This window comes from Zosterops lateralis, assembly GCF_965231275.1.
Source record: "Zosterops lateralis genome assembly, chromosome: 1".
NCBI lineage: Eukaryota > Metazoa > Chordata > Aves > Passeriformes > Zosteropidae > Zosterops > Zosterops lateralis.
The window spans coordinates 91,576,632-91,594,125 of record NC_139762.1 but is presented as its reverse complement, the minus strand read 5'-3'; the positions used below and the strand labels follow the sequence as shown (position 1 = coordinate 91,594,125).

The 17,494-nt window shown below is 39.4% G+C and overlaps 1 protein-coding gene across 5 annotated transcripts in view; it reads left to right on the top strand.

Annotated features, from left to right (window-relative positions):
• Positions 1 to 4,119: 4,119 nt before the first annotated feature.
• The window catches only part of LOC310915511 (uncharacterized protein), a 28,117-nt gene continuing 14,742 nt past the window's right edge, over positions 4,120 to 17,494 (top strand). For 2 of the 5 annotated variants that reach the window (XM_083872445.1, XM_083872441.1), the window contains exons 1-4: positions 4,120 to 4,421; positions 5,395 to 5,463; positions 10,439 to 10,472; positions 17,214 to 17,264. In XM_083872445.1, coding sequence (XP_083728571.1) covers positions 4,347 to 4,421; positions 5,395 to 5,463; positions 10,439 to 10,472; positions 17,214 to 17,264 — 229 coding nt within the window. In that variant the 5' untranslated portion in view covers positions 4,120 to 4,346. Of the gene's footprint in view, positions 4,422 to 5,394; positions 5,464 to 10,438; positions 10,473 to 11,243; positions 12,148 to 16,172; positions 16,251 to 17,213; positions 17,265 to 17,494 lie in introns of those variants that run through there. The other 3 variants (XM_083872442.1, XM_083872444.1, XM_083872443.1) reach the window with 3 other exon arrangements.

Here is a 17,494-nt window from a genome sequence, read left to right as displayed (position 1 = left end):
ACTGTAGGAAAGATTAACTTCCTACTCTTTGATTGTAACCTACTAATGCAAAGTTTAAGTCTGTGGTTTACCCAGCGTTTATTGAAACAGTCACCTATTCTTAAAGTTCTTACATCTGAGTCTGCTCTGGATGGCATAGGGAAGTCTGAGATGGAGATCAGTCAGTTCAGTAAGACTTTGGGTGCTGATCATTTGATGTGGTATAGAGATTGGCATGTGCAATTCTTCTGGAAATTCCTAGTGCTTAAAACACTTAAGAGGCACCAAGCCTGAGGCAAAGAATATTCTGTGGGATAAGATCAGCTTTGCTGCCTAGAAGCTTTTAACTCTTTGTGTTGAAGCCATACTGCAATTTAAATAGGACAATCTCACTCACTGTAGTTATTTCAGGAAACCCGTTATTTTGTCTTAAAAAGGTGTTTTGTTTTAATTAAAACAGTTAAAAGGCATAATTTTCCCTTACCTAGGCACATATATTCCCTTAGGTTGTGGTAAAAAAAATTAACATACTTATTTTCTTTCATTTGGGTGCCACTTAACCAAGAAAACCAGCCTCCGAATTACAAGGGTATAGATCCATTCTATTTTTCTTGTCTTCTCTATCTGCTCATTTCTCTCTTTTTCTCTACTCTCTCTGAGCGTAAGCTTTCAAAATGGAAATACTTTTCTGTTCATACAGAGACAAAAATCCTAAACCAAAACTTGACTGTAGAAAATTTCTCACTAGAACAGGAGACTTTCCTTGGAGTTTCTTCTTTTAAATCTTACCAAGTCCTATGGGAAATTGTGTTGTCCCAACTGAAACAGGTGTCTGTTACATGTAGTGAGCAAGAGATTGTGCAGGAGGCCACGCTCAGGTTGTAGTCACAAGGCTTTTATCCAGCTGAGGGACTGCACCGAGTTGCTTATGTTAGTAGGCACTTCCACCCTGACAAACAGATCTTTGTCACGTTTCAGTGACATCTGGAGTGTTCTTGTCACTATGAATACATTTCCCTACCGTGCTATCAGAAATGCCTCTGAACAAAGTCATCAGTGACAGGCTGAAATATATTTTTAACACACAAAGCACTTTAAAAAATCCAACCTGAAAGTCTGGAGATGCAAGCACTTCCTTGTGCTTAGGCAAAGATGTTCTTTGAGTGGAAGTTTGGAAGCAAAGTAAAGACAAAAATTCTTAAGACAAATTTTCGGGAAAGAAAAGATATATTGCCATCAAGGTGTAATTATTCTGTGACTAGAGCATTAACTCTTCACCCACTGTTAAAAATTCTGTGATCTGAAATTGCATCCTCTTTTTTTTTTTTTTTTTTTTTTTTTTTTTTTTTTTTTTTTTTCTTCTGTAGAACTAATTTTACAACTTTTCAGGTTAAATATAATTTCTTGAAAACAAGGATTGAGTCATTTCAATGCTAAGATGCATTTCTCAATCAGGCTGAAAACATCATTCTAGGAGGCATGAAATGCTCCCGTTCCTTTCCTGGGGCTAGTTTTCCAAATTCAGTGTCTCCATTAACTCTCTTGTTGCTGGTAATTGTGCAGCTGATGCTCTAACTATGCAGTCTGAAGTTTTTCAGGATTTCCTTGATGCAGTAGGGCTCCAGGGACAACTCGACTTTCACATTTGTACCAGTAGAATTATGGTAAACAAAGATATAGCAGAAGGCAATAGAAAGAACATCAGCTGCTTGGCAAGTCTTACTCATTATATTTCAGCAATTAAAAAATATCAGGTGAAGTTCTGGTCTAGAGCTCCTCATTCTGCTCCACAGGAGGGTGTGAGCTCTCCCTTCTGAACCTCTTTTTGTTCCTTTCTCTTTTTTTAGGGTTTTGGACCACGTGTATCATCCTTGTGTTGATTCAAAATGTGAAATAAGGAGAGTCAAGCATCAGCCAGCAACTTGTAGATTTTTGGGCAGGGTGTTGTTTTGGTTTTTTTTTTTTTTTTTTTTTTTTTTTTTTTTTTTTTTTTTGGGTTTTTTTTTTTTTTTTTTTTTTTTCTTCCTAGAAAGAACTTCAAAAAAGCAAAAAGTTATCTCAGTTCTCAGTAACAGTATTCAGTTTTGTTTCTACTCTCATCATAGCTAAGATTATTCCTCTACATGGTCAACAAACTTCCCTCTTCTGAAAGGGTTCTTCCTCCACCCTCTCCCCTCTGAACTTCTTAAGAAAACCAAAGAACACCTTTTTCCTTAAAGGCAATTCCCATTTCCTCCTCTAGCTTTTCTACCTTTTTTATTGCATAGGATGGTACATTTTGGTCCCTATCCTTTCTGTTTTCTGTGTCTGTAGCTTTATTTCCACTTTAGGCATACTTCAAAAGTTTTGCCAAAAGAACAGTGTTAGGCAGAAGTGCAATTCCTCATTTCTCTTCCCTCTTTAATAAGATGGAGGTACTACTAACAGCTGTATCCCCAAAACCAGAAAAAAGGTCACTCTGCTGGTGAAACAGCCTCTCTTCAGGAGTCTGTACTGCCAAGAAACCCCCAGCTACCACCAACAGTTTAGTGCTGCAAAGCATGTATACAATGGCAAATCCTTTTTTCTTTAGACATGGTCTCTTTTTCAAAAAATCAAGGAACTAATTTTCTCCTTTTTTGCTTCTCTATTTTTTTTCTTTCACTGGCAATTGCACTTTTAATTTGCAATTTTTTTTTTTTTTTTTTGTAATTAAGAAGGGTATGGAAGCATTAGATGACATGTACAGTGCAGTGTTTTCAATTAGTCCATTTTAGATTCTGAGATTAAAACTAAAAATAATGATCAACTATTTTAATGTAAAAGACTGAAATGTCCAGGTACCAATAACATCATCAACAAAGGGGTATAATCTGCCATCACACTCCACTAACAATCCTGTATTAAAAGTGCCATTCTTGATTCTTCTCAAGAAAGACAGTGGAGGACAAGACTAACTCTTAGCAATCTGGTCTTGTGGAAGGTGTCCCTGCCCATGGCAGGGGGATTGGAACTGGATAATCTTTAAAATCCCTTCCAATTTGAACCATTCTATAGTTCTGTGATTAACAAACAGGTGCACAGAGTTCTGCCAACTGTTTTGGCCTATCTGGCACTTCATGATCCCCCAAAACTTTATTGGGGAGTGTGTATTTCTGGAGAAAACACTGCAACCGCTCCAGCACTACTTGAAAATGTTCTAAATGATGCAGGTAATGCCTGCACTGGGGCGTGTGATGAATGCTGCCCATGTGGGGAGATGAAGCAGCAGACAGGTACAGCTCCAGCCCCAGGGAAGCCAGCCCAGGGAATCCTGTGGGATGACCTTTGGTAATGTGTAACCCAACCAGCACCACTGGCTGTGCTGCTTTGTGCATAGGAGTATCATATATGGTATATCAATAACATACCTGTAAAAGATATTGTGGCTGATTCAAACCAGGCAGTGGCCTGTGGATTTGACGTTCTGGCATGTTGTTTAAACCCGGCGCACTTTTCTCTTGTGTTTTGTACTGTCTCCTCAGCCTGCTTTTAGAAGGAACTTTCAAGCGTACTTCTTAAATTATATTTTACATTTATTACCAGGCAGAAGCGTAAAGCTGAGACATTTTAAAATAAAATGTTTGCATTTAAACTGAAGCTGTTGCTGCTGCTGCGTGATTCTTGCCCCTTCCCTGTAGCGGGCCCACTAACCCCCTGCCCTCAACTGGTTCCAGTATCCCCTCTGGACTTGTTCCAGCATCTGTCCGCCCTGGCTCCCTCACAGTATTTGCTCCGGATTGGTCCCACTAACCACGCCCAGTGTCCATCCCAAACAGGCCCAGGCACCCACCCTGGTCCGCACCGGTTACAGTATCCTCTCTTGGCCTCAAATGATCCCAGTATCCCCTCTGAACTGGTCCCAGCATCCTCTCCCTGAGCTCCTCCTCCTCCTGAACTGGCCCACTATCCACCCAGGCTGGGTCCCAGCCCCGCTCCAGCTCCTGGTTCTCTCCCCGCTCCAGGAGGGGCCGGCCGGGCACGGGGAGCGAGGCCCGAGGCGGGGGGCGTGGCCTGCTGCCGGGCGCGCGGCGCGACGCTGGCTCCCCATTGGCCTCGGGGAGGGGCTGCCCACCAATGGCCGCCGGCCTGGGGGCGCGGCCGCGGCAGCGCCGGAAGTGGCGGACGCTCTGGGGGCGGGGCGGGCGGCGGCTCCCGGATGCTGAGGCTGCGCCGGCGGTGGGAGGTGTGGATTGATCCGCGGAATAAAACAATAGCGCTCAAATAGCAAAATCATAGCCCCACTCATCTGCCCGAGGCGTGGCCCCCGCTCCCACCTGGTCGCTGTAAAGCGCTGTGTGAACAAGAGTTGTTTTTGTTTTTATTTTTTCCCCCCCTGGCCGTGCAGGATGAGCGCCGCGCCTGAGGAAGTTACGGCAGGAGATGGCAATGCGGACCCTAAGAAATTAATTTTTTACTGCGAAGTGAGTGGGTGTGTTGGGTGGGCTCTCAGCCCGGGGAGGAGTGCGGGGTGTGGGAGCTGGTCCAGGCGCGGTGGGCAGACCTGACCCCAGGGGGAATGTGTAATGTGGGGGATAACCCGGCCCGTCCCTGAAGAGCTGCTGGCCTCGGGATCTGGTGAATTCAGGTTGCTCTTGAGCAGTCGCGGGTGCAGTGAATGGTTCTTAATTGCAGCCTTTCCAGTCTCTGCTGGGTGTTTCTGGTAGGCGGCCGCTAAAGCTCATTTATCTCTAAAAGGTGCAGCTCGGGGTCAGAACGCGTTGAATTTGTCAGTCCTGGAGTGTTTGGGCAGCACCGAATGTTTTTCTGGCTCATTCAAATTCTGCGATAGTGTGGAAAGGAAACAGACAATATTAGCGTGCATTAGTCGTTGGTTTTTTAAAAGCTAAAGGTAGTAAGAAATACTTGTACGTCTGTATTGTCTTCTGTTAATTATTCCAGTGGTATCTGCATGTCTGTGGATCTTAATAAAATGCATGTGTCTTCCTCCATTGTTTTTCCGATGCCTTTAGCATGGCTGTGAATGGACAATGAACGGAGCTGCAGTTATCCCAGGCCGTGATTTTGCCTCTGTTCCTCTTTAGTCATTGCACTGCACTTTTTGCTGGCTTTCCAGCTTGGAGAACTTTAGAAAACTAAGAATTCAGAAAGTGCTGGTAGCAGAGAAGGGGGAAACTCTTAAAAACTTCTTACCACCTGATTTATTTAAATGTGTGTTTAAGTATTGTTTAAACGGGTTTGCATACTATTTCTGGGCATTTTAGTGGTAAAGTGCTCTTCTAAAAGTCATGCAAACTGCACCGTTTGAGCCCAGGAAGACCCTGAGAATTACACGATTACACTGTAGAAACGGGTGTATTTCATATTTATAATTCACCAACGCCAGAATATTCATAGCATAACTGAAGATGTGCTTTCAATTTTTCTCTTTTTTAGATTTGTAAAATTTCCTGTACGTGTGCTGTAAGTCTTCAATCACACTATCGTGGTGCAAAGCACAAGAAGGTAAACTTTTTCCATATTAAATGTATATGCATATTTCATTATAAATCCGGGACTCTTGCAAGTTCAGTACTTGATTTCACACAGCTTCAAATGCTTATCTAACTTACTGGTAGATTTGTAACAGTAATTTGCTTGAAATTCCAAGAAAAGGATGAGGTGGGAGTCTCACAACTCTGCTTTGTGCAGCACTTAAAGAATCATCAGTTACACCTAAAGGTAAATGGGTGCTCTTTGTGAAATCAACATTTGAATTACACGGGAGCTGCCGGTGCTGAAAGGATTCAGCTTTCTGTTTTCATTTACAGTTGGTAAAAGTGCTGTTCTGTCTTCCAGGTCTGCATAACTCACCTGTACTTTGAATGAAATAAGCTCTTTACTTCGATAGTAACACCAGTTCTGATTTCCTGAAGGAGTTACATAGACTTCATCATCAAGTCTGATACTTGTGTTGTTTGAAGCATCTTAATAACCTGGTTCAAGCACAAAACAAGCAAAGGCATTAAATAATTAAGCACCGTTCTGTGTGGGTGTATTTAGAGATGAGGCTTTTACAAATTCTGTGTGACTGAAACTTTGACTGTTGATTGTTTTAAATTCCACCACATTCTCAGTCTGTAAAGGTGAGACATAACTCAGTTGTCTGTACACCTTTGCTGTCATTAGATTGTATTGTTGTGGCACTGAAGAGCCTTTTCTGATATTTTCTTGATGACATTTTATTCTTCCTGGAGCATTAGAGACTAACAGCAAAATGGTCTTTCTCAAATGTTGGTGTGCCCTCCTCTTTTTTTTTTCCTTTTGGAAATGAGGAGTATCTCCCCACCTCTTTGCTATTGAGACAGGTTAATAGTATTGTTACCTGTTTGCTGACCACTTTAATAGCATTGATTCTTGTTTGAGTCAGTGGCTCTACTTTCTCAAGCCCCTTTTTATTCCTCACAGGATAGTGTATATTTATTCCCTGTTGATTGAGTAGAAGTACAGTTGTATAGTTGTATTTCTCATGTCCTGCCAAAATGTTCCTGCTGATGCAAAGAATTCCTTTGCTTTTGTGGTTGTTTGATTTTTTTTTTTTTTTTTTTAGCTAGCCTTCTTAGCAATCTAGTTATTGCTGGTTTTACCTTAAAAAGTATGAAACCCAGCATTTATTTTCTTTGAAAATCTGCATGTAGTTTTCTTCCATTTGATTGTAGGCTGGGCTAAATCTGTCAAAGTCTCTTGTGTTGTTGAAGCCTTTTAGATGATAGTGAACGAGAGTAGGAGAGGTTGAAAACTGGATTTTTTTTAATATGAAATCTGGTGTGTGGAGCTGTGGTCAGTTACATAGTTGGATTGCTATAGGAATAAACTCTCCAAGCTCACAACATCATTCTTTTCAGTTATCTCCAATTTCTTTTTTGAAATTATGAAATCTATTGTGTGCTTTGGTGAAAAAAGGTGAGAACTCATAGATTGATTTTGGGGTTTTGTACCACTAGGTTTGGAATGACTATAAAAGTCCTGAGCCTGTGTTCCTTTCTAATGCAGGGTAGGTGTAGATAGTGAATAGCTCTTAGTTTGTTCCTTGCTGGAGGAGTTCCTGTTCAAAATAATACCAAAGGATGTCCTGACAACATAACAAAATAAAAAGAAAGCAGTAGTTCTTTTGCTAAACCACAGTACTAGCCTGACCAATCCATTAGCCATTTTTTATGACTTCAGTCAGATTGCCTTTTTTCTATCAGTTGCCCACTTGTTTTTAAAATGGCATTGTTAAAGATACTCTGTGCTCGTCTGCCACAAGGTGTTTCAAAAATGTCAGGAAAAGCCCTTCATCAGAAGGACAGTCATTAAGAAAACTTCAAGAAACAAATGTAAACACGTGCTCCATCTATGAAATTATTCTCATTTCATTGGCTTGTGTTTCCTATATCTATTCAAAGTAAAATGTGTTATTTTGAATAGCAGCAGTAGTAAAGCTTGGCTCTCTGACAGATTAGTAGGAATGCTTCAGTGGACTTTCAGTGTACATGGCTATTTTATCTCTGTTTTTCTTTTTTTTCCACCTGGGCGGTTTGGTTGTTCTGGATTTTGAATAGGTACATAAGATACTTATCTAGATTGTTTCTGCATACCTTTGTTTTATCTCTAATTTTTTCTAGTGCTGTTAGTTCATAAGGCCAGTCGCGTGTCAAAAAGATGCTGATGGCCAAATGATTGTGTGGCTGGGATGATCACTGTACAAGGCTGTGGGTCTCTTGTGCATTGAGTGCTGTGTGACCTCTGTATAGTTGCATAATTATGGGGTTTTGTGGCTTCATTGCAGAACAGGTATGAATGGGATGGGGAGTTGCAGAAAGTAAATTAGCCAAAATATTAATAGATGTGTGTATAATTCATGGCTCTGAAAATTGCAGTTGGCTGGTATTTGGTGCTTTGAAAAACAGTTGAATTTTAGTTTTAGCCATTTTGTTAAAATGTTTAGGAAACAACATTTATATAAGTTTGCTAATCATTTTAATTTAACCAAGCCTGTGAGAGTAGTGAGGGATATAATGCATAAAAGATGGATTTGTTTGGCCTTTTTTTTTTCCACAGCTGAGGAAGAACCTAGGTTTTTTTGGGACAATGGTCCCCAAATAAAATACACCTGCTGTGTATATACCTGGAATATGGTGGTATGTGATGTAATTTGTTCTGGTTTTGTAAATATGCATTAGTTTTATAGCTCAGTTTGCTAGAAGGGAAATCCTAGACCAGAACATCTTTTTTTCTATGTGTTTTGAGCAGCCCTTTGCAGGTATGGCATCAGCAGAAGAGCATTGCCTGTTTTGTGAACTGTATTTGGAACACAGATGGAGATTGTTCTGGTTCTATGAAAGATGGAAGTTTCCTTGTTCTCGCTTCAAATCTGGAATTAGGTAGAAAGGCCTGCCATGTCCCAAAAGGAGAAAAATCTGAATTCAAGACTCTATAGGCTCATTAGAAACAAGGAATGTTCAAATGTGTGAAGGGAGCTGTTAGTCTTTGTCTTCACCATTTCAGTGTTCTCATTTCTTCTGCCTTTTATCCCTGATTATTCTGCATCAGAACCTGTGGTTGAAATACCTGATGTGAAGGCAACTTTTCTGTCCTTTTTTTGTGGCAGTAAAGTCAACCACTGCTGTTTAAACATTTCAGTCAGATATATTTGTGTTGATACTTGGAATGCTGACATAGCTAGTTACAGGAAACATTACCTTGCTGTTGGATTGTTTATATTTGGTCTCAAAAAGCATGCTGTTGTGTTCTGCAGCATATCTTCATGGTCCAGAGAAACCTTAATCGAGGACCTTTCCTTTGGAGAGGAAAACCAAACAGAAGACAAACAAAACCCTAAAACTTGATTTGCTTAATATGAGCTTGAAGAATTAAAATAAGTAGGATTTCCATGTATATCCTTGTATATCTAACTGATATATTTCAAGATTGTCTATGTTTTAGAAAAACTAAATTATGTTCATGAAATGTTTAACTGCACTTAAAACTGTTCTCTTAGGTGACCTGTGAACTTGAATTGTGTGGACAACTAACTACTTTATGTGATAGCTTGTACAGATTATGATGTGCATGGAAAGTTTGAGCCCTTAAAACCAGTAGTTTTTGAGTTTTGGCTTCTCAAAGTTAGACACTTTGCCAAAAGTTACTCTAACTTTTCATAGTCTTAGCTCAAAAACAGCTGTTGCAATCCCTGAACCAGAACAGAGAATAAGTTTTTTACCTAATGTGTGAGAATCTTAATTCCTGATCTAGTAGCCAGGATCACAAATAAAATGGACCCTTTAGCTTCAGCTGTGAAACTGCATTTCTGATATTAACAAAAGCAGTAACCCAGCTGCAGTCAAAGTTGATTGATTGTCTGAAAGTAGTCGGGAGGAAATTCTCTTTGAGCAGCAGCTCACAGTTGCTAATGTTTTCTGCACTTGTCTGAAAAACATGATATTAGCAGCTGTTTGTTGTAAAACTGGAGAATGAGTAACAAAAGCACTTGGAACAGCAGAACTGCAAGGAACACTGTCTGTATTTCTAAGCTTATGAAATCCTGCTGAGTTTATACAAAACCATCCACTGCCTGTAGCAATACCAGGAGCTTAGGTAACTTCCTTATCTTATAACTGCCATGAAAGTACAGCTGCTTGGCTTCTCAGACAGTTAACTATTGTATCAGTCTTGCTTCCTATTGAATTGTCACACCCATGTCCAGCATCTCTCCTGTGCCACTGAATGTTGAAAATACAGCACTTAACTCTGTGGACTGCTCTGGACAGACAGCTGCTGTAGTGGTAGAATGATTACACTTATTGTTCCATTCTTGTATAAATGACAAGTTTATGTTTACTTGCCAGAAAATTCTCAAAATTAGTCAGGATTGCTTTAGCTATTAAATGGAAATTTAAGTTCCTCTTTTCTTTAGATTCTGCTGAAAAACAATCATCTGTTCTGGATTCAGCCAGTGAAAGACACTTTTCCTGTTCTTCATGATATGAATGGTCTTTCCTGAGATTTGGCTAGCCTTAAGGTTTAACCAAATCCACTCAAAATGGTGGGGAAGCTGCTTTTAGTTAGTTTATCCACTTGGGGTGAGATTTTTTTTTCTTGGAACTACACCTTCTGTAGTTACACTTAAGGAGCTGTAATCATACTTTAGGTTTTCCTGGCATCCTTCAGATGTTGTGTTTCAAGCCATAATCATCTCTTAAAACTTCATTAAATAACAGAGCTTTCTTGAAAGTAACCTTGTGTTGACTGTAAGTACAGCTTTGTCAGTACTTCCAGCTTTTGCAGAAGATCATAAAGGCTCTAATTTTTCCTATTTGGCAGTGGAAACTTTGGCCTGTAATGCAATTCATCTGCAAAGGCTTTTCCGGAAGTGCTGGGATTTTCCTTCGCGTGATGCAGCACATTAATTTCTTTTTCTTATTTTATTTTGGGATGACTTGCATCTTCATAATTAAAGCGAGAGAAAGCCCTGAGACGCAAGACTATACGTTGTAAGTATACTTTTTTCTTCCAGCCTCCTGGGATAGATATTGCTTGGGAATTTGCTGTCTTGTTGCTTTTCTAACAGTTCAGGTGTTTGCATCTGCTGATTTATATGCCTATAACTCTGTTTCTCTTAATATGCTGAAAATGTTTCTGAGTTTCTGTCTAGTGAACTGCTGAGCAAAGATACATTTTAGAGTATGAACCCTTACTTATGCCTTTTCATATATAAATATTTATATATCTGTCTAGTGGAGTGATGTGTATAGTCAGTATTTTAGTTTCTCACCTTCCCAGGCTGAACTGTCTCCCACTTGTCTGTCAGCTGGATGCACTCACTGCTGAGCTTCAGGCAGAGTGCTAAGAAGCTAAATCAGCAGGCTAACACAGCACTGTTGCAGATGCAGCTCTACCAGTGCTGAAGCTGCTTGGCTGCATCACAGGAATGTTCTGCCTCTATTGTAGTGGACTTGGAGGAGCAAAGATGTATTCAAGGTAAATTCAGTTGATGGGGTGTCTTTTCCCCCAGAAACTGAGGACGTGAATCCAGTCTGACATAGGTCAATGAAATTAAGAGTTGTGGTGAAAGGTTAAAAATGTGCTGTATACCTAGCTCACAGTGGAAAAGAAAGTCTTTTCTTACAGGAAGCAGAGGTGTAAGCAGATGTGGGAATGATGATAAAAATCAATGAGATTATTAAAAACCAAAATGGTTATAGAGTCAGTCACACAAGAAACAAGCCTTTCACTTCTACTTTTTCTTGACCTGTTCTCCCAAGGAATAAGGCTTACATTCCACCTCTATCATCTGTTCCCCAGTGTCTTTTGAACCTCTCAGCCTCTTTGAACCAAGTTGATCAAAGGTACCTGAAAATACACGTCTGCACAGGGAAGAGTGATGGTATCAGTCCTGTGCTGAGGGAAGTGCTGCAGGCTGAGCTCATTGCTTCATGGTCCCTGAAGAATCAACACACAAGAAGGATCTGGGAAAACGCTGCTCAGAGGTCTTTTTCTACGAGACTGGACTTCATTAGCTGCTCTAAGGGTTTTGTGCTGAGATATGTCATTCAAGTGTGAGAACAGTTACAAGATTTCGCCTCGGCAGCTGTCATGCTACATGGTAATGAAACTCTCTGACAGAATCTGAGGAGTTGTGAAAGCTTTCAAGTCTTCTCAAAGTCCCATGGATTCAAGCGCTACAAAATTGTATTTACACCTCAGCAACAAGAAGAGATTTGTGTGGCTCTGGTCAAGGGCTTTTAGTGGAAGACACTTTGTAAAGATTGCTTTGAATTCCATGTCAGAAGTGATCATTAAAAGTAGTACTCATTAAGTGAAGAGATCATAAAAGATCATGAAATCTGGTTTTGGAGAAATAACGTAGGGGATGCAAGTGGCAGAAAGTGTGATGTGAATAAGAGGACAGAAGTTGTGACAGCAAGAGTGTAAAAAGAGTGATGCAGTGCCAAGAGCCTGTTGCAAAGAGCTGTGGCTTTAGAAGACAGTGCTGTATGTACTACAGTCTCAGTGTTCCATGGAGAATTAAGAATTATTCCATGGGTTAAGAATGTGCACATGCTACAAATGGAAATGTCATGACTTGGAATCTTTCAACTCGGATGTATCCTGCAGAACAGGAAGTCAAAATATGTGATTGTTAAAGTGAAGACTCTAGAAGCTTTGGTAAGCAGGTTAACTTCTGGAGGAGCCACAACATCACAGGGTACCATGTCAGAAGCATTGCAAGATGTGCTTTTATCCAGAAAGTTCTCTGCCTCAGCAGTCGTTTTGAAGTGATCAGAAATTTAATTCTGATAGAAAATGATTATTACTATTGGTGTCTCCTTTATTCTACTCTATTACATTCTGCTTCACTGAAGATCAAGATGTGTAAGGTCAATTTGGAAGCTACTGGTAGGGTTTGTCTGTCCAAAGAGGCTGAAATTTGACTTGATGAAATTTATTTGTATGTTTCAGTTGTGCTGCTTCAGGATTTTTTACTAGTAGAAAAGTTTTTCTCTTAAGTAACTTTTCAGAGGTGTTGGGAACTGCGATGCAGAATTATATAGTCAATATCTATGTAGAATTGCTTGAACTCTTCTATGGACATATTACCAATTATATAAATAATTCTCCTTCAGGGTCCAGTAGATCCAGTAAATTCATTGTGCTCTGTCACTGATACAAAAGAATAAATTATGAATTTGTCTAGCCTTTACTTCTTCGTTTTAAATGGCTGGGGTTTTTTACTGTTTATAGACCTATGAAGTAAGATGAACAAAAATTATTAAATTCAGTAGTAAAGTTTTGTGAATGAGCATGGAAGGTATGGCTATTCTGAAGTTAGGTGCACTATGTAAAGTATGAATCCAATTTTATTTCAGTATATAGATTAACGAGATACTTTCGTTATTGTTGCTGGATCTGCAATCTTGTTCTAATGTTGCTATCAAATGTTCCAGTGAGATTGAAATGTGACAGCATGTTCACAGAGTTGGAGTTCAAAGAACCAGGAAAAAAAACATTGTGAAGTGAAAGATGAGTTTTCTTGGAAATAGTTTGGGACAACACCTGACAAGTAACTGAAATGTACACTGTGTAAAAAGGAACAGGTACTTCAGAGGATGAGGCTTGACATATTTTGAATGTTTTACACCAACATCTGCATTTTCTTCCTTGCTGCAGAACTAAAAAAAGTTCTTTTATCAGTACGGAGAACACCTCCCTTGTGATCCAAACACCTACCATTTGTAAACCAAAATTTAGAAAGACAAAGTATTTGGATTCTGAGTGTTTCCGAATGGCATATGCCATGTATCCTTTTTGAACCCATCAAAAGTTACTTGGTAATCCAGAAATGGTGAGTGTATGTAACCTGCGTGACTGTACAATCATGTTGGCTTTGAAGTCAATTAAGTGAGGAAATGCATCAATTTTTGGAGGGGTTCCACTTCCTGTAGAAAAAACATCTTTCCTCATCACATTACATGTGAGTTTCCATATGGCAAAACTATCCACAAGCTATTTTTGTGTTAATGACAGAAATGGATATCTCGGGTTGTTTTGGGTTGGGTTTTTTCCCCCCCTTCAACAGTTCAGAGGAGAGCAACATAATGGAAGATGTGGAAATAGAAGATGCTGAAGTTCCGAGACTTTACTAAGGGTGTTAAGTCAAGGCACACCTGAGTACATAAATTTCAATCATGATTCCTTTTTGCAGTGATATAATCGGACAGATGGAATACTGCCTTTCAGCTCTTTTTTAAGGCAGTTGCCCATGCCCAGGGAGCAGAGGGGAATGAAATTACTTTTTTTTTCTCAGTGTCTGTTGGCCAAAATAAAAAAAGTTTCGAAAGCTTTTTGCTTTGAGTGAGAGGATTAAATGATGGCAGTATACATGCCAATATACACATAGGCAAACATTTACTGGGCAGTAGCAAAATACGGTGGTTTACTACTGTTAGCTCAGGCAAGAGGCATAATACAGAGTATGAGCCCTGTTAAAGCCCTTTATGGGCTGCCTGGCTTTATTGGTGAAATGAATTTGGCACAGAGGTGTGGATTAACGAAAAGTTTTTGTACAGCCTGTGGAATTTTTCTTGCATTACAATACGATGCAGAGGTAGTTTGTCCTGGTTTTACAAGAATAAAAATGAAAAGTGTAATAAGGGATGTTCTTACCTGCTGGGTCTACTAATCTGCATCTATATCCTTCAAATTAAAACCTGTAAAGAGCACCATGAGTAAAGAAGGCTTCATTATGGTTGTTCTGTAAAACATGGAGTCAAGGAGAAGAATCCAGTCTGAAGATAAGCTGCGGTTATTAAACAGCACTGATGAGAAGTTCTGCCTCCAGTGAAGGCACAAATGTTGTGGATTCTGCCTTGTGTTCACCAGTGATAACCATACCAGTATCCTGATCAGCATTTCAGCTTAATATTTTAAGAAATTGATATGTTTTAACATGTCCCTCCATGCTCAGGGTCTGTTAAACATGGATAAGAATGCAGTTTTTGGGTTTATAACTACTGCTGAGTCTTCAGAGGAAAAGCCTGGAAGTTCTGTTCTGACTTACAGACTAGAAGAGAAAATGTTTCAGGAGCCATAATAATAGAAGTATAAGATGGAACAGTATTTCAACACCCTTACTACTTTTCTCTTGAGGAGTTCCTTGACAAGATGGAATCTGGTGTCTTTGTGCACTTCCCTTTTATACTCAAAAGGGAATCTGGTGATGAGCTCGGGACATCCTTGTTGCTGCTTGCTGACAGAATTCAGATGAGTAGCTGAATTGACAGTGTCTGAAACTGCTCTTCTGTTTTGAAAGATGGCTGTTAGATTTCTGGCAGTCATTAGGAATGTGTGTGCACTACAAATACACATACAGATGTTTCTTTGTTCTCCACCTTTTATATGTTCAGCACTCTGTAATTGAATATTGAAAGGAAAGGGTTTTTTTGGGACTTCATCGGGTTTGTTTGTTCATGTACCTAGCTAGTATTTGGAAAATAGTTCTTACTAAATAAAATAATTAGGTGGAAGAAAGTTCCTGAGACTGATGAGGTGATTTCCTAACTTCCGGATTGAAGCAGGACTACAGCCAGTGCTGGATCATCACTTGTTTGCTGACTCCTTGAACATCTTCACAGGCAAAGAGTCTGTTACCTGTGTTTAATCAATCTGTAGTTGCTCCTCTGTTCAACGAGGAATTTTATCCTAATATCTAATCTTTGAACCTGAAGCAACTATCTCTGGCTGCTACTTTTTAATGCTTTTGTCACATTCCCACAGAGCTGGACATTTTGTAGCTGCTGTTCAGGTATCCATGCTATTATATCTCCTCTTAGTTTCCACCGATCTAAATAAGTCCAGCTCCCAAACTTGTCCTCATAAATTGTTTGCCCTGGGTTGTTTGTTGTGGTGACCATTTTGGTGGGCCCTCTCTGCTTTCTCTCCATCCCCCTTGAACTGAACAAGTCCCAGAAAATGGGGGATAAGATATTCTGCAGTGAGCTGCCTGTGCAGCTGTTCTCAGGGTTCCCAAGGTCCTGCTCAGCTGAAGCTGTGGCATTGGTTGTATCCCCTAAATTACTGTTGCCTGTGAATTTTCTGAGGGTGTTTTATGAATGCCAGCATCAGTAACCTGGTTGGGGATGCATCGTTGTGGGCCCAGGAATTTGCTCTTTGAGGGATTCTGCTGCTTACTGAACACCAGGAGGCTGCTTTGTTGATTGTTTCCCTTTGAACCTGGCAACTCAGCTGATTTTCAGCTCATTGATCAGTCTGGTATGCTTTAGAGAAAATACTGTATTGGTTTGGTTTTGAGATGCTTAAGAAATATATTACTGATAACATTACAAGGCCATGTGACTAGTAAGTGTGAATTAAATGTTACCCTGGAAACCTGCTGCTGAATGGGAGAGTCTTCAAGATCAAAACTGCTTTGTTAAATATCCTTGGGCAGCAATGGTCTTTACTTAAAACTTTTTTTTTTTAAATAAAAAATTTTCAGTCCTCCAATCTGCTGCCTTTGGTGATAGCAGCAGCTACAACTTGATTTTTAGCTTGACCATATTTGTAAACTCTAACTGTGTTAAAGTAGAATGTGCTGTGAACTGCTTCTGGTGCAATTCTCTCTAAATTTAAATTCTTCCTCGAAGCAAACTAAATAAAGCACTTTTTCACATATACCCATTTGTATCATATAGCATTTGGCCATGTTGTCTGCACATGCTGGACCCAGAATCTTAACTTGAGCTTCAGACACTGAACAATTCTGACATTAGGTAATTGTTGTACTTGCAGAATGCCTAGGGATCTTCTTTTTACCAGATAATTTGAAGCTTTTAACTGAAAAAGATGCATAATTTATTTTAAGGAATCAAGGGAGATAGGCTTTCCTATACCCCTTCCTTATGTTAATATTGCAGAGTTTTTTGCAAAATGTTTGTCACCTTGATTTGATTTGATTTACAGCTTTGATACCGATCTCTTAACTTCCTGTCTTATGCAGAAAGAGGGAAAAAATTATATATACAACATGTTGTGTTCACCATGACTGTAGAAAACTTTTTGACTCCAAAATTAAGAATTATGTGTATAAATAATTAATAATTTAACTTCTACTTTTTAATCAAATAAGTATTAGTGTATCACCTTATTTTAACCTTGAATGCTGTGACTTACAAAATATTGACAATGTCATTAAAGCACAGTGGTTTGTGTGTATCTGTGGATTTGAGGGGGAGAGGGGCAAGGGAGAAATCCAACAGGAGTGTAAGTGCACACCTTAACATTCACTTTGAAGCTCTGATTAGGAATAGATACAGACCCGTATGTAAAAGAAGATGTAGTTTAATGACTATATTAATTCTGTCTGGGACTATGTTTAGGCTCTGAATGTTTAGACCAGAAGCTTTTGTTGGGTACCTGGAACACAGATTGATTGGCATGTATGATACTTAAAAAAAAAGTATCCAATATGAAAAACACTTAAAAATCAAATAGGAATTGGATATTCTGGGTTTCTGTGACATTTGTGTGTTTGACATTTTGTGTTGGTGGGGAAGGGGAGTGGAATGGGAGACTTAGAGCAATGCAGTTAAAAAAGAAAACTATCAAGATGGAATACTGATTAAATGGCAAAGTGAAGATAACCATTCAATTCTGTAACGTATTTCAATGATCTACTAGGTACTTAATAAAAGCAAATGAGAAGAAGTAATCTGACTGTCACACTCTTTTTCTAGGTCCTTCAGCTCTAATCCAAGTTCCAATGAAGCATCGAGTGCTCAGACAAGGTAGCTGAATATAAACTATGCCTTTTTCAGATGTAACTTTGAAATCAGTTATTTTGTTTCAATGGTGACTAAAGCAGATGTTTTGATTGTGGTCTAGAAAGAAGCAATGCAAGCTGTCAGACATTTGAACCATTGCTTTTCTTTTGTGCACTGGTTAATTTATGTAAAAAATGATTCTAAGAGAATATGAAGTTACAAGTATTTTTACAGAAATACTTTCAAATTTGAGA